We start from the raw sequence: 24,842 nt of genomic DNA on the forward strand, positions 1-24,842 counted from the left end.
GCTATGCTAGGAGGAGCGCGTTGTCGAGAACGCCCACAGCCAGCTGTTCATATAAACCATATAACGCTTGGCGGTCACGGGTGGTCCTCGGAGCTTTGAAACTTCAGCGCGATTTTGTCCTCCGTAGCGAGATGGCGCGACGAGCTCACGTTGGGTGGGGAGCCCACATGACCCGCAAGGGGGGGGGGGGGTTCGTAAAGGTTCCCTAGAGTTGGGTATGCGGTGGGTATTGGGCGCAGTCTAAAGGTCGTCGCTTTTCGCGTTTCGGGGAGCGCCGCCTCCACGGAGCATGGTCACTTGTCTCGCTGCCGCGGCGGCGTTTACAAAAGGAGCACCCTGCTCACGCGCGAATTAGTAAGAATTGTGACAGTCCTTCCCACTTGTACCTGTTTCATCCTTCGTAGTGAGATGGCGCGACAAGCTCACGTTGGGTGGGGAGCCTACATGACCCGCAATGGGGTGTGGTCATCGAGGCTTCCTAGAGATGGGTAAGCGGCGGATATTGGGCGCAGTCTAAAGGTCGTCGCTTCTCGCGTTTCGCGGAGCGCCGCCTCCACGGAGCATGGTCACTTCGCTCGCTTCCGCGGCCGCGTTTACAAAAGGAGCACGCTGCTCACGCACGAAGTAGTAAGAATTGTGACAGTCGTTCCCACTTGTACCTGTTTATATACGATCGTGCGTTAGTTTCGTGCGTCTGCCTGTCTGTTTGGACAGCGCGCATAAAGTGGCGAGCTGTGACGGTGATTAGCTTGCGCTCGTCCTGTGTATGCTCAGTTCGTGCGTGCTTTCTGTTTGAGGTGCGTACTGCAAGTTTCGAAGTGCTTGCCGTTCTTTGTGAGACATTGCAGTTTGTTGCTGTAGCATTCATTTATTCGCCCTTGTGGTCAAACAATCCACAATAAACGCTCAACTACTTCTGTGAAGATGCGTTTCACTTTCGTGTTTTAGCGATTCTTAGAAAGAGGGATCAGCCAAATTTTTCTGCACAACTCATATGGCATGAGAATCAATTCATTCAGCTTTTACCCGATCGGTAGACAACTCACGCAGACATTGGTATCATGTGGTCGTGAAGCAACAATCACTAGACAAGAGTCAAGACAAATTTTTAAGTTTATTTAATCAAAAAAGATGGAATTTTACAAAACTGACAGCTGCAGCTTTACTTCAATTCTACTACATCAAAAGCGAACCTGCAAGACGTCTGCAAAGTCGAAGCTCGAGATCTGATGCACTTAACTTACCGGTGCACTGAACTGGTGCTCTGCCGTACTGAACAATGAAAATCGCTGCAACAGCAACAAGACCACAATGCAAAATGGACCGGCTAATTTACAAAGAGACGGGCTGCGCATGACGGGAGCGTTGAATGCGCATCGCCTGATGCTAAAGAGAAGGCGGCTCTGGAGCGGGCTGGTCCCCTATGACCACTTCGATATTGAGTTGCCCGTTTTGGATGAACTCATCCAAGTCCTTGAGATCCGCGTAGCTAATCTTGAACCTCTCGTGGTATCCCGGAAGAAAGAGGGCATCTGCAGGCAAATTGCCCACTTTCTTCAGGGCACGAGTCTTGCGTAATTTGTCGTGAACAAGCGCCACCGTGGTGACCAGCGCCAGCCGACGGTCTGCATCTAGGGTGCGACCCCACTTGACGAACACCTCGAGGTTGTGTTCCGACGATCGCACGGCGAGGATGACTGTAAAAAAGAGCACGCGACGGTACCAGCGCGTCGCTGCTCCAATGAGTGTCAGGTTGAACACGCCGATCTTCAACAGCCCGTCGGTGGTCTTGCAGACAAAGCGGTAGGTGACGTGGCGCTGCATACGGTAGCGACGAGCGATCAAACTCAGCTGCGCGTCGATCGTGTCGTGCGATCCGAGAGGAAGTAGCTCGCAGCTCGTGTTCACTTGCGCGGGAGCTCCGATGTGCAGGCCTTCCAGATAGTGGATCACGTGGTTGGCGACAATTTCCAGCTTGCGCAGGATGTGTCTCTGTTCCAAGACCCACGGCATCGTGACCGTCTTGCCGGCCTTTGGCTGTGCTTTGGCTTCTGGTTTGGCTTCTGCTTTGGTATCAGCTTTGGTGTCGGCTTCGGCACTGGTTTGAGCGCCCGTCTGCTCTGTGGCAGCACCATAAGACCCTGACGAAACCGTCGAGGACTGAGACGCGAGGTGGACGCGCTTCTCGGAGTCGGCTGATTCACCCGACGCCACAGAGAGCGTCTCCAGCGCTTCGGACAGCTCGCTGTCCAGGCCGAGTTCGGCGTCCGTCAGCATGCCGGTCGCCTTCTCCAGCGCCTGGCCGATTTCGCTCATCTGGCGAGCCAGGTCATTCATCTGGCTCTGCAGGGCCGACAACAGCGCGTCGTCGATTCCTAAATTTGGCTCTCCCGATGCGACGAGGAAGCTCCAGTCGCCGGAACCACCGTCTCCCGGTCCCGAGTGCCTGTTCCCTTTGCCGGAGTGCCTGCGGCGGCGGCAGCCCGACCTGTAGTGTTTCGGCAGGTCTCGTTGAGGCACGCTCTCGCCGCAACTTAAGCACGGCGTCGAATGGTAGCTGCAGTCTTGTTCATAGTGCTGCAGGACAGCAGGCAGCACATCCACGAAGCGGCAACCATGGGCATGGTTCCAGCAGTAAGCCTTCGAGAAAAACAAAAGACGAAAGCAGTAAAGGAAGATTCGCGAGCTTTCAGTGCATAACCGACCCATTCTATGTAACTTGCATAACACATTGCGTAACATATAGAATATACAATTACACTACGCGGTACAATTTGTCAAGCTGTACACTGGATGGAACGAAACCTCTTTCTATTAAAACACAAGAACACATAACGGGGGTGCGATGCAGGATGGCCCGAGCTTCTCAGGCAGCCGAGTTTGCTCCGCGCTCGCTTGTAGTAGTAGTAGTAGTAGTACTAGTAGTAATAGTAGTAGTAAACATTTATTTAAAAAAATTGGCAGACCCCACGTACAGTGGGAATCGATGATATGCGAAGCACGAATGAGAAATGTTGATATGTCACTTTAAAATCACCACAACGTTACGAGTTGGGGCTAAATGATGCCGTACATGACTTTCGTGTCATGATAATCATGTATAATATAGAACGGAGACAGTCAAAACTGTTATCCGAGACCAGGTAGGAGCGTAGGCCTAGCTATCAAAATCAGCGACAGTCCGGGCCGAGCGTCTCGTGCTTAGCACTGACAATGTGTGTGCCGAGGTTCGCATGACCCACTACAATCATCATTACATATTTCCCCCTCGCTGAAGATAATGCCAAGTAAGTGTTCTAAGGTGTCGTGATGACAAGTGGTTCGTGATATGGTTTGAGGCGATTCACATGTACGATTTCGCGGCCTCGGCGACGCATGTCCACAGTGGCCGTGAGGGGTTCGATGAGGTAGTTAACAGCGGAAGTTTGTTCTATGACGCGATAAGGTCCATGGTACCTGCTGACAAACTTTGTAGAGGTACCAGGAGTAGCACTGGGGGGCACCCACAGCCAAACAAGAGAGTTGGGCGAAAATTGGTAGTTGGACCGTCCATCGTCGTGACGAAATTTCTGTAGCCCTTGTTCTTGGGTTGTAAGGGTGCGAGCTAATTGCCGACATTCTTCCGCATACCGCGCGGCTTCGGAAAGTGGTGTGCCTTCGGATGAGTCGGGTCGGTAGGGGAGAATGGTGTCAATTGGAGACGATGGTTCTCGACCATAAAGTAAAAAGAATGGAGAAAAGCCTGTCGTCGCTTGAGGTGCCGTGTTGTAAGCGTGCGTTACGTAAGGAAGGATGAGATCCCAGTTGGTGTGGTCGGAGGCGACATACATAGAAAGCATGTCGCCAAGAGTACGGTTGAAACGCTCGGTCAAGCCATTTATTTGTGGGCGATATGCGGTAGTACAGCGGTGAATTACATGGCATTCTGCAAGAAGTTCTCGAATAACATCCGCGAGAAAGACGCGGCCTCGGTCGCTCAAAAGTTCACGTGGAGCGCCATGACGCAGAACAAAACGTTGCAGCAGGAAAGACGCAACGTCACGTGCCGTCGCGGCTGGTAGAGCGGCCGTTTCTGCATATCTCGTGAGATGGTCGATCGCTACAATAATCCAGCGATTCCCAGCTGATGTATATGGTAGAGGACCATAAAGGTCTATTCCAACCCGGTCGAATGGTCGCACTGGGCATGGTAACGGCTGCATTGGTGCAGTAGGACGGCTAGGATCATGCTTGCGGCGTTGGCACTCTGTGCAAGATCGAATGTACTTTTGAACGAATGTGTACATGCCGCGCCAATAAAACCGAAAACGTAGCCTTGCGTAGGTTTTAAACAAACCGGCGTGCGCACACTGCGGATCGGCATGGAAAGCAGCACATATGCTGGCGCGGAGATGCCTGGGTATGACGAGTAGCCATTTGCGACCGTCAGGGTGGTAGTTGCGGCGATAAAGTATTCCATCACGGATGGCGAAGTGAGAGGCTTGTCGGTGTAGCGCTCGAGATGGCGGGTGGGCGAGTGTTTCAGATAGGTAATCCATCAGAGACGCAATCCACGAATCTTTGCGCTGCTCCGCAGCCATGTTGATGGGTCCTGATAGTGGAAGGAAGTTGTCTTGGATGGAGACACTCGCAATATCAGTAGAAACAGGCGAACGCGAACGAGCGTCGGCATCGGCATGCTTCTGGCCTGAGCGATAAATGACGCGGATGTCGTACTCTTGGAGCCGTAAAGCCCATCGTGCCAAGCGTCCTGAGGGATCTTTGAGGGAGGATAACCAGCAGAGCGCGTGGTGGTCGGTAACAACATCGAAAGGGCGGCCGTACAGATAAGGCCGAAATTTTGTAATGGCCCAGATAATCGCTAAGCATTCCTTCTCAGTTACCGAATAATTTGCTTCTGTTCTTGTAAGAGTGCGGCTCGCGTACGCAACAACATATTCTTGGTAACCAGGCTTTCGTTGGGCGAGTACAGCGCCAAGACCGACACCGCTAGCATCTGTGTGGATTTCTGTGGGAGCGCTTGAATCGAAATGACGCAGTATGGGTGGTGTTGTAAGCAGTTCACGGAGCTTCGCAAAGGCACTGTCGCAAGCTGGAGACCACGCAGATAAATTGCGGTCTCCCTGAAGTAGGTCTGTCAGAGGCGCCATGATCGAGGCGAAATCTCGGACGAAGCGGCGGAAGTAGGAGCAAAGGCCAATGAAACTACGCAGCTGCTTGAGAGACGCGGGCCTCGGGAACTCGCGAACAGCACGTAGCTTAGCGGGGTCAGGAAGAACGCCATCCTTCGACACGACGTGTCCGAGAATGGTCAGCTTGCGCGCTCCAAAGTGACACTTCTTCAAGTTGAGTTGGAGGCCGGCTGCAGAGAGGCAGCGTAGAACCTGTTCCAAGCGACGAAGGTGCGTGGGAAAATCGGGTGAGAATACCACTACATCGTCTAAGTAGCACAAACACGTGTTCCATTTGAGGCCTCGTAGGATAGTGTCCATCATGCGCTCAAATGTTGCCGGCGCATTGCATAGCCCGAATGGCATCACGTTAAATTCGTATAAGCCTTCTGGTGTAACAAATGCAGTTTTTGGCCTATCATCCGGATTCATGGGCACTTGCCAGTACCCAGAGCGTAGATCAAGGGAGGAAAAGAACTCTGCGCCTTGTAAAGAGTCGAGGGCGTCATCAATTCGAGGCAAAGGATAAACATCCTTTCGTGTTATTTTGTTTAGGCGACGATAATCTACGCAAAAGCGTATCTTGCCATCCTTCTTTTTAACTAAAACAACCGGCGACGCTCAAGGACTGTTTGACAGTTGAACGACGCCACGCTTTAGCATGTCACCTACTTGTTCATCGATGATATGGCGTTCAGTTGGCGAAACACGGTATGGTCGCTGCCGTAGTGGTGGGTGATTACCTGTGTCGATCTGGTGGCATACGGTAGATGTGCGACCTAAAGTAGCGCTGTGACTGTCAAAAGATTGTCGAAACTCGTCAAGGAGGCTCAAAAGCTCACACCTCTGTTGTGGGTTTAGGCCTTCGTCGATGACACGGTTGAAAATGTCGGTAGTGGGAGGGTCATTCACGGAACTACAGGAGAGGGCACTGACTTCCGATGATTCATCAGGAACGTCAAGTGTAGCGATGGTTTCGAATGATTCTATCGAACCAATACATTCGCCTCGAAGTAGCGTAATCGTGAATGGGAACGGATTCTTCACAGGCACGTTGGTCGCACCACCTTGAAGAGTAACGAGAGCGGTTGGGAGCGGTGATAGGTGGCGATGAACGAAAGCAGCGGAAGGCGTGAAGAATGCGGTAGCATCGACGACGGTGGAACACGACACAGGTGCGAAGACAGTAGCGCGTGGAGGGATTTGGGTGTCGTCACTAATGACCAACTTCGCGTCGGAAGGGCGATCGTGCACTGGTAGCGCATCACCAAGGGGACAAAAGGCGACTTCGGCACGGGCGCAATCAATGACGGCTTGGTGATGGGAGAGAAAATCCCAACCTAAAATGATGTCATGAGAACAGTGCGGGAGTACTACGAACTGGACTGTGTAGGGCACTCCTTGAATTACAAGTCTGGCAGTACACGCGGCCACAGGCTGCACAGGCTGTGCAGTGGCAGTATGAAGACATGAACCCAAGTAAGGCGTTGTCACTTTTCGAATTGAACGGCAAACTTTTTCGGCGATGACAGAAATTGCGGCACCAGTATCAATAAGGGCAAGTACGGGTACACCTTCAAGAACGGCATTAATTACATTCGGCGGCGAGCGAAGAGGGCTTGTGCTTTGCGACGAGGACGCAGTTTTTGCCTCGGGAACTGCGTCATTTAGTTTTCCGCGTCGATTGTAGGGGGGCGTCGGCGCATCGGGGAGGGCGAGCGTCGACGTGGAGAAGGAGATCGGCGATCAGGAGCTGGTCGGTGGCTTGGACGAGGAGCGTACAATTCGGGGTCTGGGGTGTATTGAGTGTACGTGTAATCGTTTTCGTATGGACGTAGGTTTTCACGTGAGTGGAGTGGACGGCGGCGGCATAGACGTGCGACGTGCCCAGGTAGACCACACGAAAAGCAGATCGGTCGGTTGTCGGCAGTGCGCCATGGATTAGGGACTCGGCGAAGTGGAGGTCGTGGCGGCAGGGCGGCATAAACAGGAGCAGGCTGTGGAGGCGGCGCTTGGAACGTCTGTGGTCGTGGTCGTGCTGCTGCTTCGGCGTACGTCAATGGTGCATTGACTGGTGGCACCAGCTGTGGAGGAAGGACCTCAGACACTTGATCTCGTATAATAGTCCGTAGAGTAGGGCTAAGCGGTGCACTGCGCTCCGGTAGGCCAGAGATGAGCGAGAGTTGGCGGGCAACTTCTTCGCGCACGAAATCTTTGATCTGCGAGAGGAGGACGGGGTCTTGCGAGGGAGTTAAGCCGGACATCGATTCCTGATGTGGGACAGCACGGCGGGTGACGAGACGTTGCCGGCGGAGCTCATCATAGCTTTGGCAGAGCACGGTAACTTGGGCGACAGTAGCAGGGCTTTTCGAAATGAGCATCTGGAAAGCGTCCTCGTCAATACCCTTAAAAATATGCTTGATGCGGTCCACCTCTGTCATGTTCACATCGACGCGCTTGCACAAGTCAATGACGTCTTCTATATAACTTGTAAAGTTCTCACCAGGCAGTTGAGATCTCGACTGAAGGCGCTGCTCCGCACGAAGTTTGCGGACAGAAGGACGACCAAAGACTTCGCTGAACTTTGCTTTGAATGCTGTCCAGGTGGGAACGTCGGTCTCATGGTTCCGAAGCCATAAGTGGGCAATGCCACTGAGGTAAATGCCGACAGTGGCCCGTCTCGTGGCTTCGTCCCATTTGTTCAAGACACTCACGAGTTCATAAGTAGCCAGCCAGTCGTCGACGCCGTGGTCGTCAGTGCCGCTGAATATGGGAGGATCCCGCTGACGGACCGCGCCGGAGCACACGATGGCCTGGGAAGCCATAGGAGGAGGGCTTGTGGCAGATGCAGTGGTCATGACAGCAGGTAGAGTCCGGCTTCGCAACTCCAGGATTGCAAGGAGACCCAGCAAACTCCACCAATTATAATATAGAACGGAGACAGTCAAAACTGTTATCCGAGACCAGGTAGGAGCGTAGGCCTAGCTATCAAAATCAGCGACAGTCCGGGCCGAGCGTCTCGTGCTTAGCACTGACAATGTGTGTGCCGAGATTTGCATGACCCACTACAATCATCATTACACATGTTTGGATGTGTCCTTTACCTTTGTCACCTATTTACGCCACGTGATAAAAAATTTAGTATATGTGGAGCTAGCGAAACGGCCATGAGCACGCTATGAGCGTGGTATGTTGTCATGTTCTTACATGACACGCGAGCTCTGCGATTATCATGTTTGCACCAGTCATATATTTCTTCATCCATTGATGTCACGTAACACCAAACTGGGTACATGTGGAGCTAGCAAAACAGCCGCGAGCACATCATGAAGGTCCCAATATACTCCAATGTAGCGTTGACGCGCGCGCACGCTGCGCACAGCGACCCTACGTTAGCAAAACGCGAGCACTCTATAGTCTGACGCCAGGCGCGACCAGCGTCCGTCGGCGCGGCCCGACGGCAACCAGAGCGAAATGCGACATGCTGCACTTTGCACCGAGGCGCTACCCAGACAACACTACAGGTTTTCCCTCTCACTTTAATTCAAGTGCCGTAGTAAATAATCTGCATGCCATTGAAATAATCTGTGCGCCGAGCTATTTAATCCATGTGCCAAACATTTAATCCAAGCGCTAACATATTTAATCCAAGCGCCAACTCTCTCAGGCCGCGTGCCATTGAGTTTAATCCAAGTGCCACCGTATTTATTCCAATTGCCAATGACTTTAATTCAGGTGCCAGTCAGTTTAATCCATGCGCTAGAAACACACAGTTAGCCACTATATATAGTATAAATGTCAGAATAACGTAAACATGGCGTCACAGCAAGAACTTTTCCCTCGGGTATACATGGTAGCGCTTATGAAATGAAGTGCGCAGTGCGACTTCCCCTTAACATTTTGGTGTCATAGCTTCAAAATAAAAAACAGTCAGTAGTAATAGCATTTATGGGTACTTAAATGTATTTGCTCATTGAGTCCATGTTAGTCTTTCTTGCATTGCTACTGCTTCATTCCGGTTAACCACCTACAACATCGCATATTCATAGATTCGTGTCGTCTGCTGAGCAGACGGCATTTGGCTACTTATGCGCTGAGGCTACCGCACTCGTCTGCTCAGCCCAGGGAGAACAGTGACGGACGGATGATATTCATTTGTTCTTGAAATCAGAAATAAGCACTTAAAAATACCAAACTTGCATTTAATCGGGTTCATGTGGAAATAAGTTGTTATAAAAGCATCAAAATAGATACTCCGGTTTTCGTGTAACAGATGACGCTTAGTGTAGCTGAAGCGTGTTTAATTGAAACGTGTGTTTTCATACGGGAACAATTGCAGACGAAGAGAGAGCTTTGCTTGAAGTCATGGCTGGACGCAAACAAGGACCACACTTTAAGAACCCCGACGAACCTCGTCGAAAAAACAGCAGAGTATATCGGTGGTCGACAGGGCTAAGATTGTGGACGTTTACAGGCGTGGCGGTGACTTAAAGCAACTGGCCGACGCTCTAGGCATCAACATTAAAACAGCAAGATCGATTGCCGCTACCGACAGAGAAACATCAAAGCATGGTGGGGGTTCAAAAAGGAAGTTTGGAGATGACGTCGTGAGTACTTTGAGACAAATTGTCGACGAAAACTGTACATTTACATTGAAGCAAATAAAGGAGGCCCTAGAGAAAGAAATGCCAGGAGTAACAATCAGTGCAAGCGCAGTCGAGCGCTTGCTGGATGCCCACTGCTACTCAATGAAGCTAGTGACGCCGAGGCCCACAGATCGCAACCGTGACGATATCAAGCACAGCCGCATGCTGTACGCCCAATGGCTGCAGTCTGATGGACCGCCTGTTTGCCACTTCTATTTGGATGAGACTAACTTCAATATCTGGTGTTCCAGGAACTTCGGCAGGGCAGCTAAAGGGCAACCAGCTGTGCAATTGAGCACAGCGACAGAGGGATTGAACTTGAACATTATAGCATGCATGTCCGCAAATGGAGTTATTCACTGAACTGTGGTGGACAAAGTTCATTGGGATGCTTTTAATGATTTCCTCAGTGATGTTTCGGCCCGCGTAGAACGTGATGAGCCAAATACCGAAGCTGAATTCCATTTTGATAATGCACCTGCTTACGCTCGAGCAGAACAGGCGGCTTTGCCTAACTCCATGCACTCTAATGAGCGCCTGCCAGCGTACAGTCCCTTCTTTAACCCTATAGAAAAAGCCTTCTCGAAATTCAAGTCACACCTGAAGGCCTACCTGAGCGAACGTCGTAATTTAGTTTTAGTGACACCGCAAGGCATGACGACAAAGGAGCACAGGCGTTCTTTGCTACTGGATGCGGCTCGCCACTCCATGCAACAAATACAGCGCGTGGACTGCGCGGACTTTGATCGGCACAATTTCTCTTTCGTGCCTGCCGCTTTGCGTGAAGATGACTTGTGAACAGCCGTCTCCGAGCCCTATGAGACAGATCTGTTTTAATAAATACACTAACCTGTGCCTATGTTGCATTTCTTGAATAATTAGTAGTAATCACTCTTGTTTTCCTGTATATGTATATGTACACACACATACACACACACACATATATATATATATACATACATATATATATATATATATATATATATATATATATATATATATACGTGTGTGTGTGTGTGTGTGTGTGTGTGTGTGTGTGTGTGTGTGTGTGTGTGTGTGTGACGTACGAAGCGATGGTTGATAGAAGCCGATGAAGAAGTAGTGAGAATGGAATAAACATGGCATATGAGCCAGGCCACGTCACCCGTTCATCGTAGCGTCACACGAGTCGGCAGGATGAAGACCTGCCAGCCCCTTCATCAGTCGCTCATCATCTACGCAGTCCTCCGCATGACACCCTGAGCATAAATGGACAACCGTACAATCGCCTAGCATTACGCATCGACCAGCGTCATGTCAGAAGCATCTACTGACCTTCCCGTCCCCAAGTACACCAGAGCAGCGGACGATGGACCCGTACAAGACTGGTTCGACCTGTTCGAGTTCCACGCTACCGCTGCATCTTGGTCGGAAAGGGAGATGGTTACGAACTTCAGCGACTACGTCACCGGTGAGGCATTTAAATTTTACCTCACCCACATATTCGACAACGACGAGTCTTGGCAAAAGATAAAAGAAGAAATGATCGTCTGGTTTCAAGACTATAATGAAGATTCGATTAGAACACCCACTCTCAGTGCATTCGAACTCAGTCATCGCAGTCATAAGCAGCCTTCACGCATTCGAGCACAGAGCATGTATTTACAATTCCCGTCAGGTGAAGATAGCCACATGCTCATTGAAAGACCACGCTGTCGTTTTCCCAACCTTCCACCTGGTTCCTCATCCGCGCAAATATCGCCAATGCTTAACACTCCGCTGCATAAAAGAATTGAATCCACTATTGATGACTCAGATGCATTGAATACTTCGTGCCGAATGCGTACTTTTCAAACTGACTTAGTATTCAGCTCAGCAGTTCCACAAAGACAGAAGCATTCACAATCAGCATCTTGTGAAGAAAAGTCTTTTGCAGAAGCGTCTAGTGTTCATCAATCCCATGATCGAAGCGACGTCAATCCAGTGCACAACCTCACTGCCAACACTGAAAACAAAAGCGTAGGTGCGACTTCTGATGACACAAGTACCCTTCAGCCAACGACCAACAATGAGCGGTTTATGAATACAGAAGATTCAAGTGCGCGAAACCCCCCACATTTTCTTGCGCCAGAAACAGCTGCATTGGTTGGCGTCGTAGAAGCCTGCGGAGGGCTTGCTAAGAATCCGGGCACACCACGATCAATGCTACACCACAAGCAAATCGACGAAAGCAAGAAACTACAACGTCAATGTATTCTTCAGCATTGTCAACGACGAAAGAAAACTTCATCTAAACCACTCTTAAGGCTCAAAGAACATTGCGAAAAGGCCCATCGTCTTGGATACATTCTCCACCAGAGATTGAAAATGCGTCTTCAATCAAAACATCTGCGACATCGCTATAGTAAAATCTCCAAAAGCCTCAAAAGCACCCCGTGTACTCGGCAGGAACACAGGCAGTGCCCAATCAACCTTGATCAACGCGCACGCAAGCTGCCTGCACGGCTTGTGTATCACCCACGACGAGCCATTCGATGCCTACAATATCAGAACTGTCGATTCTGTAAGATGTTCGAACCCCGTTCGTTCTTCACAAGAATGCCAGCTGTGATTACCCCTATCTCTACGTCCAAAGCATTTTTGTGTTATCCAGGACGCAACCACCAGCCTCGTCCACCAGAACTCCTGCGTTAATTGGACTGCTGCACTCTCCCCTGAAGTCTTTGAAAGTTTACGGAACTCCCCTGGAGAATAGAACCAATTGTAAATTTTGACATTTGTGACTTTTTAACCTCTCCTTGTTTACTTTTTCTTGTTCGTAATCCATGCCTTCTTTTGGGGGGAGGGGGAATCGTGTGACGTACGAAGCGATGGTTGATAGAAGCCGAAGAAGAAGAAGTGAGAATGGAATAAACATGGCGTATGAGCCAGGCCACGTCACCCGTTCATCGTAGCTACACACACACACACACACACACACACACATATATATATATATATATATATATATATATATATATATATATATATATATATATAATATATATATATATATATATATATATATATATATATATATATATATATATTTAAAAAAGAAATTCTGTGGGTCTGGTGCAAACATAGTTAGGAATGAAGGAGCACACTTACGAAAATTTGATAATTGTTTACTCTACGTTTCAGCCGTGGCACGGCCTTCGTCAGGATTAACCAGTCCTGACAAAGGCCGTGCCACGGCCGAAACGTAGAGTAAACAATTATCAAATTTTCGTAAGTGTGCTCATTCATTCCTAATTATATATATATATATATGTGTGTGTGTGTGTGTGTGTGTATGTGTGTGCGTGTGTGTGTGTATGTGTGTGTGTGTAGAGATAGAGAGGGGGGGGACAGAACAAATAATTTAGTGATTGCACTGAATCCGCAAGCTTTCAATTTGCAATGAGAGGCATAATGCAGCGCAAAAAAAAACCACGCACACAAAAAAGAAAGCTAGTCCCAAGGCCAGTTGCGTGTTGTTATCATTTTGTTTCCTCTGTGTTCGTTTCATCGCATTCGTCAAGTACGTCACAAAACTAACAAGCTGTAGCGGCGAGAGAAGGAGAGACGTGAGATGACGTCGAAGGCGGCCGATGGGGCCGTGCCGATCTCGCCACTTTATTGCAGGCCTGAAGCGGAGCCACGTCGGCTACGAGCGTCCGCCACGCCAGGCGTGTCAGCTCGTTCTAATTCTCGCGCAGCTCGAGCTCGCGCCAGCTGCGCGAGAGACGCGGCGCGGTGATGGAAAAAAATGATGATGATGATGATGGTGCTACAGGGCTCCCCCCCCTAGCGCTTTGCGCGATTTGAAAACATATGAAAAAGAAAGAGACTATATACATGAACGAAAATCCGCAAGGTGTCCGTTTAGGAAGTCCAGTTTGTAAACGTTTATGGGCCATCCGTAAGCAGTGTGTCTCCGGTGGGCGACTCATAGAAGCGCAAGGGACGAAGAAGGAAGTGCCGGGTCGCTGTGTTCATAGACACGTCCATCGCACAATTACGCGGCGGGACCATTCGAATGCGCACCCGCCGTTTCGAGTAGACGCGGCTGACAAACGTGCCCACAGCTGGAACTGTGGACAGGCGCTGAAGAGCTCGCACCGGCAATGTGGGCGAAATAGTGTGAATCGTCGGAACGCACCCATGATGACCGAGCACTGAAGTTACACAGCCACAGCGGGGTCTCCGACAGCGCACAGGGTGCCGAGCCTGCTGTCGACAAGGAGCAACGTCGCGGTCGTGCTGGTGCGGACGTCTCTGTCGATGAAACACCGGCCTCCGCGTAGCACTGCGACCGGCATGCCGGGGCGTGTGGCCGAGTCGACGGATGCGGAAACGCCGTGCATTGCGGCTAGTCATGTGCACGGCAAGTGGTTGGCCCTTGCGTCGGGAAAACCTCGTAGGTGTTTGCGCCGTCTTGAAGGCCAAAGCTGTAACGCACGGCTGCATAGCAGGACGCTTGAAAAGGGGACGTTGTGTTTTACGGCGAACGCGATGATTTCTTCTGTGCGCTGTCAAGTGTGGTAGACAGGCAGTAGGATTGGGCGTCATCGCTCGTGTCACCAACGAGCCCGCGTTGCGGACACACGTCTGGTAGTTGCCGTCCAGCGTCAAAGGCTCCGAGGGATGGTTGTGGAGCCCAGAAGTCGTGGCCTGGGGGTTGAATGGCGTGCCCGTGCTCGTCGCGGCAGCCTGGTGGTTGTCCGCCTGCATGGGTGGTACAAAACGTGCGGTCTGTCTGGCAGCATCCCGGAAGTTCGGTCGTAGCATGTCACGGGCAGGAACTTCAGCTGCGGGAGACGTTGAGGTAGGTGATAGTGGCTGCTTGCAAGACGTACGGCGCGTTAAGGCCGGTTGAGAGTCATCTTCGGACACCGTCGATGGCGATGCCTCCGCGATTGGGGAGCGAATAGCAGGCACGACGATGTCCGTAGTTGCGGCAGGCTCCAAGGCGTGCGGCGAGGTTGCCGTCGTGAAGACTGACCTGCCTGAGTTGTCTGGGGTGGAGGAAGACGTGCAAGTGGCAGGCACGAGTGACAGACCTGCGTTCGCGGGCTCCAAGGGGACGCTTCTCTCGGTGCTGAGACCAGTCGAAGTGGGAGCGTCGTCTACCTGGTCGTCATGCTCAGGTGCAGATTTGGATCTTCGTGCGACTGGATCTGAGGTAGGGGGAGTCGTAGCAGGGGTAGCGCGGTCGCGGTCAATGGATGGTTGCGGGCTGGTTGGTAGTGCGCGCTGCGACGCAGTCGAAACCTGTAAGTCGCGGGTGAACGGCAACGGGTGTTAGGTGAGGCCATGTCTGGCAAGCACCGCCGAGCAGAGGTCATCGTAAGGCTGCTGGCTGGAGGTTGAAGTGCCAGAGAGATGACGCAACTCTGCCGGGAGGGCGTCGAGGAGAATGGCGTGCATCTGCAGCTGGTCCGTGACGCCAATCAGCGCCAGAACGGCGTCGAGCTGCATAAACCATACCTTTGGGTAGGTCGATTGGAACGGTGGCACTGGCGGGCAGAGTTGCGGGAACATGGCCGCGGGCCGCTCGGCGAAGGGCGTGTTCTCCGGGTCACCAATGTAGCGGCGAGAGAAGAGGAGACGTGAGATGACGTCGAAGGCGGCCGATGGGGCCGTGCCGATCTCGCCACTTTATTGCAGGCCTGAAGCGGAGCCACGTCGGCTACCAGCGTCCGCCACGCCAGGCATGTCAGCTCGTTCTAATTCTCGCGCAGCTCGAGCTCGCGCCAGCTGCGCGAGAGACGCGGCGCGGTGATGGAAAAAAAATGATGATGATGATGATGGCGCTACAGGGCTACGCCAGGCCGCCTTCGACGTCATCTCACGTCTCCTCTTCTCTCGCCGCTACATTGGTGACCCGGAGAACACGCCCTTCGCCGAGCGGCCCGCGGCCATGTTCCCGCAACTCTGCCCGCCAGTGCCACCGTTCCAATCGACCTACCCCAAGGTATGGTTCATGCAGCTCGATGCCGTTCTGGCGCTGAATGGCGTCACGGACCAGCTGCAGATGCACGCCATTCTTCTCGACGCCCTCCCGGCAGAGTTGCGCCATCTCGCTGCCACTTCAAGCACCAGCCCGCAGCCTTACGATGCCCTCTGCACTGCGGTGCTCGCCCGCAGCGGCAACACATACCATCCGCTTCCGTTTACCCGCACCAGGCAGGTTTCCCCGGCGTCGCAGAGCAAGGTACGCATGCAAGCGCACGCAGAGCAAGCGACGGCACGTGACACCGTGGCCCTCGCCGTTTCCGCGACCACCAGCTCAGACGTCTCGGCCTCCTCCTCGCCGCAGCTGCTGGTCAGCTTCTCGACGGTGCCCCCTGCCGCTCCGCCACCTGCCACTGGTGCCAGCAATGGCCTGCCGGGTGCCTCGCCACATTCCACTCGCACCTCCCCGGCCAGCAGCCGACCACCCTCGGCGTCCTCGCTCCCCGCCCCTGTGCCTGTCTCTGTTTCGTGGTCTATGACGGGCCCCAGCGCCGTGTCTTCGCGGAGCCAGAGCCTGCTCTCATCGTCGGCGTCGACACCGGCAACCACCAAAGCAACTGCCACCGTCGCCCCTCTGCCCGTGGCGCCGCAGCAGGCACCTGCGTCGAGACCCGGCGTCGCACAGGTGGTTTCGGCCAGCCCCAGTCCTCGCACCTCTGGTGCCCCCCGGCTCATCCAGCCGAAACAGCCACAGATCCTGCCCAAGCTGTCGAGCGGCAGCGCGAACATGACGACGCCTTCGGCAGCGGCCACCACCCGGTCCCAGTCTCAACGGGCGGCCCAACACAAGGCCACACCGCGGCCCGCGCCTGTACCGGCGCCGCAGCCTGCGACCACGGTGCAGCGCGGAGCCGCGATGGGGCTCAACACGGGGAGTCCGCTGCTCATCGGGAACCCCGCGGCACCGCAGCCGGGCATGTTTCCGGCTGGACCTGCGCACGGCACTTTCCTGCTGAACCAGTACATTCCGGGCCTGGGCCACAGCCCGATTCTGATACAAGGCGCACTGGGGCAGACCCAGAGCTCTCTGGGACAGATACAGGGGGTCCAGCTGGCCCTGCGGCCACCCCATGCCACGGGCCTGACCCTGGGACCTCAGACGGGGCCCAGGCCCCATGGGGAACATCCAGGACCGCCTGGCACCCCAACGCTTGTCATTCCACAGAACCTGGGGCCAAGGCCCAACATCTTTCTGGCACCGCCACGCATGATGTCGCCCCCCTCGTTTGCCATAGTCCCGGGACAGCCACTGACGCTGCAACAGCTGCAGGCCATGCTGCCCACGCAGACCATGCTGGCCCAGCCCACACTGGGTGCGTTCCAGACAGACCAGCACCAATCCCTGGTGCAGATACCGACGTTCACCCAGCCGCAGATACTGGCGCATGCCCACCATCATCACTACCACCACCACCACCATCATGGGGCCCTGTCGGGACCTCTAATCTCGACAGGCGGTAGTATAGTGTCCTCGGCACCCAGCGCCAACATTGTCACCCACCATCCTGTCATGACCTCGCGACACACGGTCCACTCTCGGCCTTTCCGACCAGGTCACCGTGAGACCCGCTTGTCGGCTGCCACAGCGACCCGGCACTTCCTCCTGCGTCCTCTGCGCAACTCCCAGAGTCGCCCACCAGAGACACACTGCTTACCGATGGCCTCTAAACGTTGACAACCTGGACTGGCCAAAGAACACTTTATGGATTGCCGCTCATGTACATAGCATTTGTCACTCTCTTTTTTTTCACATGCCTTCAAATCGCGCAAAGCGCTAGGGGGGGAGCCCTGTAGCGCCATAATCACCATCATCATTTTTTCCATCACCGCGCCGCGTCTCTCGCGCAGCTGGCGCGAGCTCGAGCTGCGCGAGAAAGGAGAACGAGCTGACACGCCTGGCGTGGCGGACGCTGGTAGCCGACGTGGCTCCGCTTCAGGCCTGCAATAAAGTGGCGAGATCGGCACGGCCCCATCGGCCGCCTTCGACGTCATCTCACGTCTCCTCTTCTCTCGCCGCTACAAAGCTAAACAAACAATCAGTACTGTTCGTGTCATTGGAGATATTTAACTTTGTTCGATTAAAAAAAATAAAAGCATACAATGATGTAAAATAAAACTTCTATTGCCACATCAGGTTGATCAGTTTACGTTTTATGTTCACTTCAGGAAAAAAACATATTGGAATTATCTCTAATTCCCAGTGCGTGCCGCGCGACGGCTTCCTAATTTCTTGATTATGTGGCTGTCTTTGACCCACCACTGCCCGCGACCATGCTTTTAATCTCTTAGTATGCGTTCCGGCATTCCAATAAACATAGTGTGTCGTTCGCATTACATGACCTGTCCTGGTCATGTAATGTTGTAGTGTGCACCAAAGCCAATTATGAGCTTCAGTGACGCATACTGAATTTCATTGCTCTGTAAAATATTCAGTAATACGTTCCTGCGTTTTTTTTCGTTTTCATTAAAATTATTTCACCTGGGCAAAGCACTCGTTATGCAAACTTGCGCATAGCAAAGTATAAGCACTCCAAACATGGCTTAAGCGAACCACAGTAATTTTTTTCAAGAATACTATCGGCGAATACAAATAACAATGGTTGAATCTACCTTCCGACTATTGTATTTTATACGGTAGGAACTGCATTTCATTTGCACTGGCGTTTTTACGCATCGTATTCTGGTTTTTGTGCGCGGATTAAACTGACTGGAATCTGAATTAAAGTCATTGGCAATTGGATTAAACACGGTGGCACTTGGATTAAACTCAATGGCACGCGGCCTTAGTGAGTTGGCGCTTGGATTAAATATGTTGGCGCTTGGATTAAATGTTTGGCACAAGGATTAAACAGCTCGGCACTCAGATTATTTCCATGGCGTGAAGATTATTCAAGCTGGCCCTTGGATTAAAGTGAGAGGGAAAACCTGTAGTCTCCCTCTTTTCGTGACGGAGGGACGCTGGACGCATTGAAACGCGCATGCGTCAAAGCAACGCAGCGCGGCACGCGCCAGCGAGTATATGGCAAGAGCAGCGCGTGGCGTGGCAACGCCGGAGTGACGCGACGAAATGGACGCCGGCGGGAACGCGCACCGCGTCACGTCGAAATGTATTGGCACCTTGACTGTGCCACGTATTCATGTTCTCACATGACACGCATCTCATGATTATCATGTTTGCACTAGTCACGTACTTTCGTCATTCATTGAAGTCAGGTAATACCAAATTTGGCATATGTGAAGCTAGCGAAACGGCTGCGAGCGCGGACTCGCTCGCTGGATTTCGTGCCGACCGGTTGTACCCCCATGATCTCCAACGACAGCGCAGCTCTGGCCGACTGGGCTCCCCCTACACCATCTCCTGACGCCGACAACAGCTCTCGCCGAGTGGAGCCCCGTCCCAAAACTCCTGCAACCGTGTCCATCTTCCCTATCCCCTCTTTACTTCCGTTGCTCGCTGTTCCTGCGCCTCGCTCTCTCTTTCCTCTCCCTGTCTATTTACCTTTTAATCCTGTCCTTTTATACCCTCCTTACCCCCATCCCTTGTGAGCTACTGTTAAGGTGTCGCACTCTGATGCAGACAGTTACAGAGCTCGCTTTTCCCTTCTTTTCCCCTTAAGAATCACATGAGAAAAAAAAAGCCACGAGGGCATCATGAGTGTGGCATTTAGTCATGTTACAGGACACGCATGACGTGATTATCATATTTGGATGAGTTATTTACCTATGTTGTCCGTTCGCGTCTCGTGATACCAAGGTTGGCACATGTGAAGCTAGCGAAACGGCCGCGGGCGCATCATGAGCGTAGCATGTAGTCATGTAGTTACATGATACGCATGTCATGTTTATCATGTTTGCACCAGTATCATACCTTCATCACCAGTTCACGTCCCATAATGCGGAATTTGGCATGAGTGGCGTGAGTGACCTCTATTGTTGCTGAGGTTCTACGCGCCGCCAACACCATCCACAATACAACTTCTACTTATCATCCTCAAACAAATGGCTTGACGGAATGCTTTCATCGTACCCTCTCGGACATGATTGCCATGTACGTTAACCCTGACCACACAAACTGGGACGCCATTTTGCCATTCGTAACGTTCGCCTACAATACAGCTACGCAACGCACCACCGGCTTTTCTCTTTATTTTCTGGTCTATGACCGCTCTCCAAGTGTAACTCTGGACGTCTCCTTCCTTTCGGCTTCTGCTACCTCAGCAAGCCTTTTATCCACACAATTTTTGTCTCGCATCGAGCACTGCCGTCATCTGGCCCGAATCAACACCGGCATCTCTCAGGAAGCTCGCAAGTCTCGCTACAACTCAACACACCGTGCTGTCACCTTTTCCCCAGGAGACGAAGTTCTTCTGTGGACTTCGGTGCGCGTGCCCGGCTTATGTAAAAAATTCCTCAGTCGTTTTATAAGGCCTCATACGGTGATTGAACAAAAGTCCCCCGTTAATTACCGTATCTCACACCTTAACGCTCCCTCCGACCACCGTTGCCGTGGGACAGAAATTGTGCACGTTTCTCGGCTGAAACTGTACACCCGACGCAATTCCTAATATTGTCTCTCGCGCGGCCAGGAGGCCGCTTCCAGCGTGACGGGGAATTAGTGTGAGCGCAGTCACCGACTCTTCTAAAATGTGCAAAGTGGAAATCACTTGTGCCCGGCCAGAAAAGACAAATGTCGTCAATTCAGAGAGGCATGCTTTTTGGGCACTGCGAAGCTGTCGGCCGTCTCTGATGCAGCGGAAGTGTAGCAAAAAGGATTTTCCGTGGTTTGTAAGCTTCCGTGGTCGACTGTACATTTCTTCTTTTACACTGACACTCAAGAAGTCTTACCAAATACGGGGAGAAGTCTTTCTTTCATTTTATTTTAACATTAATATGTTGCGTATCGCTTATGCAAAATCCAACATGAGATTCCGTCTACCTCTTAATATGTGTGTGTGTGTGTGTGTGTGTGTGTGTGTGTGTGTGTGTGTGTGTGTGCGTGTGTGTGTGTGTGTGTGTGTGTGGTGTTTATATGTGTGTCTGTGTGCGTATACATATAGTCTTTGGGTTCATTCAAGCTAAGCTACATTTGCATAGTTCAATAGAAGTACGTTGGAGTGGGCTAATGAATAAAATCAATGCAGCTTTTAATAGATATGCCATCTTATGCCATCAAGGTAAACACATTATGGCGGACATAAAAGAAATACTGCATTATGTCGTACATCATACACGTAATTTGAAAACCATGACATTATTTCCCTTGAAGAGGGAATATTTTTTTACCCCATTAGGAATGCACAAAACTTTACTTCCATGTACCTACAGCTACTTACGAATTTTTCTAATGAAGCTAGTGTTGGTTCAAAGTGAAGCACGGTTGTGTGGATAATCATTTCTCAAGGTGGCCTCTGATTGCACATTCTTCTATGGCTCTCCTTTCCTCTTACGAATTTATGACACTTTCCCTTGCAAGCAGCCAAACTAAGTTACTTTTTAAATCTATATCTACTCTTTCACTGTAACCCCCCGTCAATAAACTCTCGCCAACCTGGACACCTCCTTTTCTTTCAAGAAAGCCTGTTGACTACTCACTTTTTACGGCCTGTTGGTTTCATGACAACGGGACACGTGCTCCATGAGTCGCTGATTCCGTGAGAAGGATGCACTGCAGTGGTCACAGGAATAGGGACGCTCTCCTGAGTGGGTACGCATGTGTTTAAGGAGGTTCGCTTTTTGCGAAAATGATTTGTTGCAATGGTCACAGGAAAAAGGGCGCTCTCCTGTGTGGATGCGCTTGCGGTTCACGAGATAGCGTTCCCGTGAGAACGATGCACTGCAGCAGTCACACAAATAGGGACGCTCCCCCGTGTGGGTGCGAATATGCGAAGAAAGATCAAATTTCCTAGAGAATACAGCTGGACACAGGTAGCACTGGAACGGGCGCTCACCCGTATGTGTGCGAATGTGTCTTTTCATGTTTGCACTGTACTTGGTCACATAAGTGCACTGTCGGCAGGAATGCAGTCTGCCTTGGACGGACACGAGTGAATGATACCGCTCAGGGGATGCCGAAGACAAGGAACCTGCAAAGTCACAGGGAATACGGAAAGGCAATGAAAACCATGTCACACAGATTTTCTGCAAATAGATTACAGCACCAGGCAATGACAAATGGTTGCTACACTTGTAAATAAAGCATAATATGGAAACCACATATTACTGCAGTAATAATCATGCAATGACACACAGCATGTTTTACAAATGTTGCCATCTCACTCTAAATATTTCATTCACCGCTTTGTAGGTTGGCCTATATCTTTGTATCGATAATGTAAAAATCGGCTGTGGTATAGTAATATATACTATAAAAGATAGTTTAAGATGAATTTGATCGAAATCAAGCCATTCGTGTGTTGCAAAAAAAGTCATGGGAGTGTTTTCAAAAAGGAGCAAAACACTGTCACACTGTCTCATTAAGGCCCTATCTTGCAAATGCATCAATGGGTATTTGGGATGAAACAGCCAAAGCAAGGCGCACAGGTTATCACTTTTCGAGTTGTGCAGAAGGAAGTTATGCGAACCTCATTTCAGCACGAAACACCAATTGAACCTCTTGTGAGCCTTCATGGCGCTGTGGTATGTTCTTGTAAAGCTTACTTTACCGCAGGCACCCACCACTTTTTTTTTCTTGTACGTTGTACGGAGCCTGCTTTTGCTGTCAAAACTATCGACTACAGCTGTTGTTCCTGAACATGTGCAAACTTTTCCAAGAGGTACACAATATGAAGCAAGATATTTCCATGCACCAATATCCACAACGGCGCTGAAGGTTGAGCGGGGTGATTTGGCAGCAGATCGTTCTATACATTTATCGTTCAAGTTATTCGGGATATTTACAACAGCCCATAATGACTGGCAACTACATCAACCCCCGGAAACAAGACAAAAAGGCGGCAGGTCTGGAGCGGAGAAAAATTCAGACGCTATCATTAAAAAAAAATTGAAATCAACACCAATATCACACTAAACCCACCCTTTGAAAATATGATAAAAATATTTTCTTGAGATTAAAAAGATTTAGGTAAGATATGAGAGACTGAGGTATTTCACTAATTGCAATGGGTGATGTTGGAGAAAGCTTTTCTAGCGGATGAGAGTGGGACACATATGTAGATGTCAACAAAGGGTTGACACATGCAAAATATACTGCCAATACACAAGGGCCTTATTTAGATGGAATACTGATACTGTGCCTAAAAAGCTAAATTTCTTAGTTTGATATGAATACAATAGGCACCAGCACATTAAAGTACTTATTGTAGCTCCGTTTCTTTTTTTCAAGTCGAATACTGCACAGCAACTATGTTCATTGTTCAACACATGAAACATGGCAAACAAAATACAAGGAAAAAAAGTTAATATAATAAAATCTCAGAAAAGCCAAAAAATTGTATGCGACGAATTGTTAGGCATCACAGTTTTCGGTGGTCAACATTGATGGCACATTTGATGTGAATTGCAGAAAAAATTTATTCCCTGTAGCACCATTCACATATTTTCCATTAAAGGGACACTAAAGACAAATAACAGTTGATGTCAGAGTGAAAGCTAAAGTGAATGACACCGTTTAAAATGGCAAAATTATCAATAGCAGTGCCCTACTTACCGAGAAATTAAGCTAATTGTGCCACAGACATGCGCCATGAGTGGGATATTTTCAATATCATTGCGATGACGTGAGAGCATCCAATTACAAATAATCGCTAGTAATCAAACAAGCTGCAATGAATGAAGAACCTTCGGTGCATTAGGAGATGCAATAAAACTCCGCTTGTTCATTTGTTTGATTTATAGAAAAAAGAACAGCCTGACGTTTACGGGGATCGGCATGAGGGGTTCAGAAGTTCTCTTCTCGCCTGGTGAGGCTGGACAGGTGGTGCCTTCTGGCGGGGCCTAGCTGAACCAAGCAAGCGAAATATTGTTCAGTGGCTGTTGCTGCTGTGGCTCCCGCTACCTTTTCTCTGCTGCTAGTAGTGTGAGAAGCCTCACGCAAAGGCGGGCAACATTCGGCATGGCAACAGTGTCGTGAGAAAGAGCACTTTCAGGCAGGTGGTTTGAAGTGCACCGACGCGATGCGGCCAGCAGTGCGGCATGCAACATTTGCGCCGGCGAGGAGACGTGTGAGCACATTCTATGCCACTGCCAATCATACCAATCTGAACGACGGGCTACACAAGTCAAGCTCTCTCATTTGCATTTACAACTTACACAAAAAAAGATCCTGTGACCTTGGTTGAGGGTCACACATACGAGGAAAGCCACAAAAGTTCTCTCATGCTTTTAAATAACCACCGGCTTCCCAAGCACTTGTGAAAGAATATCACGAGCCCATGCTGTGTAGTCTCGAGCTGACTATTTATTCATTATTTCTTACTCTTCTTTCTTTCTTTATTACTTTCCCTTCTATTATTCTCATTTCTCCCACACCGAGTGGAGGGTAGCCAACCAAGCCAATCTTGGTTAACCTCTCTGCCTTTCCTCTCTATTTCTCTCTCTCACTAAAACGTGATTTTATTTCAAAATAAGCACTTTCTTCGCACAGAAGTAGCGCTACAAAATTTCTGGACCACTCTTTTAATAATCAAGATTGACTTTGTATTTGCTTTTAGTGTCCTTTTAAGGTATCCATCCTACTTGAATAGAAGCATAATGATATTATAGAATACAAAGAAAGATATTCACTACACGTTGTTTCAGACACATAAATGACCAAACACACATGTAGATATTCCAACTTATCGTAATATATAACTTATCATACGGAATCAAGACAATTGCTATAATTTCATCCTCACTTGGACGGTCATATAGGCTAACATGGTACCTCGGACATATTCTGAAACAACGCATTAAACTTGACACACTAACTACTTTTAGGCATCACCTCAGAGGAAAGCTATATAATGGGAAAACCAATGACTAAATTAGAAATGGTATAACATTAGGT

General features: G+C 50.3%; 1 protein-coding gene across 1 annotated transcript in view; it reads right to left on the minus strand.

The window, feature by feature from the left end:
• Positions 1-395: 395 nt before the first annotated feature.
• The window catches only part of LOC142771739 (uncharacterized), a 220,436-nt gene continuing 195,989 nt past the window's right edge, over positions 396-24,842 (minus strand). The window contains exon 2 of the mRNA XM_075873590.1: positions 396-2,640. Coding sequence (XP_075729705.1) covers positions 1,387-2,640 — 1,254 coding nt within the window. The 3' untranslated portion in view covers positions 396-1,386. The remainder of the gene's footprint in view (positions 2,641-24,842) is intronic.

Source organism: Rhipicephalus microplus, chromosome 9 (genome assembly GCF_043290135.1).
Source record: "Rhipicephalus microplus isolate Deutch F79 chromosome 9, USDA_Rmic, whole genome shotgun sequence".
Lineage (NCBI taxonomy): Eukaryota > Metazoa > Arthropoda > Arachnida > Ixodida > Ixodidae > Rhipicephalus > Rhipicephalus microplus.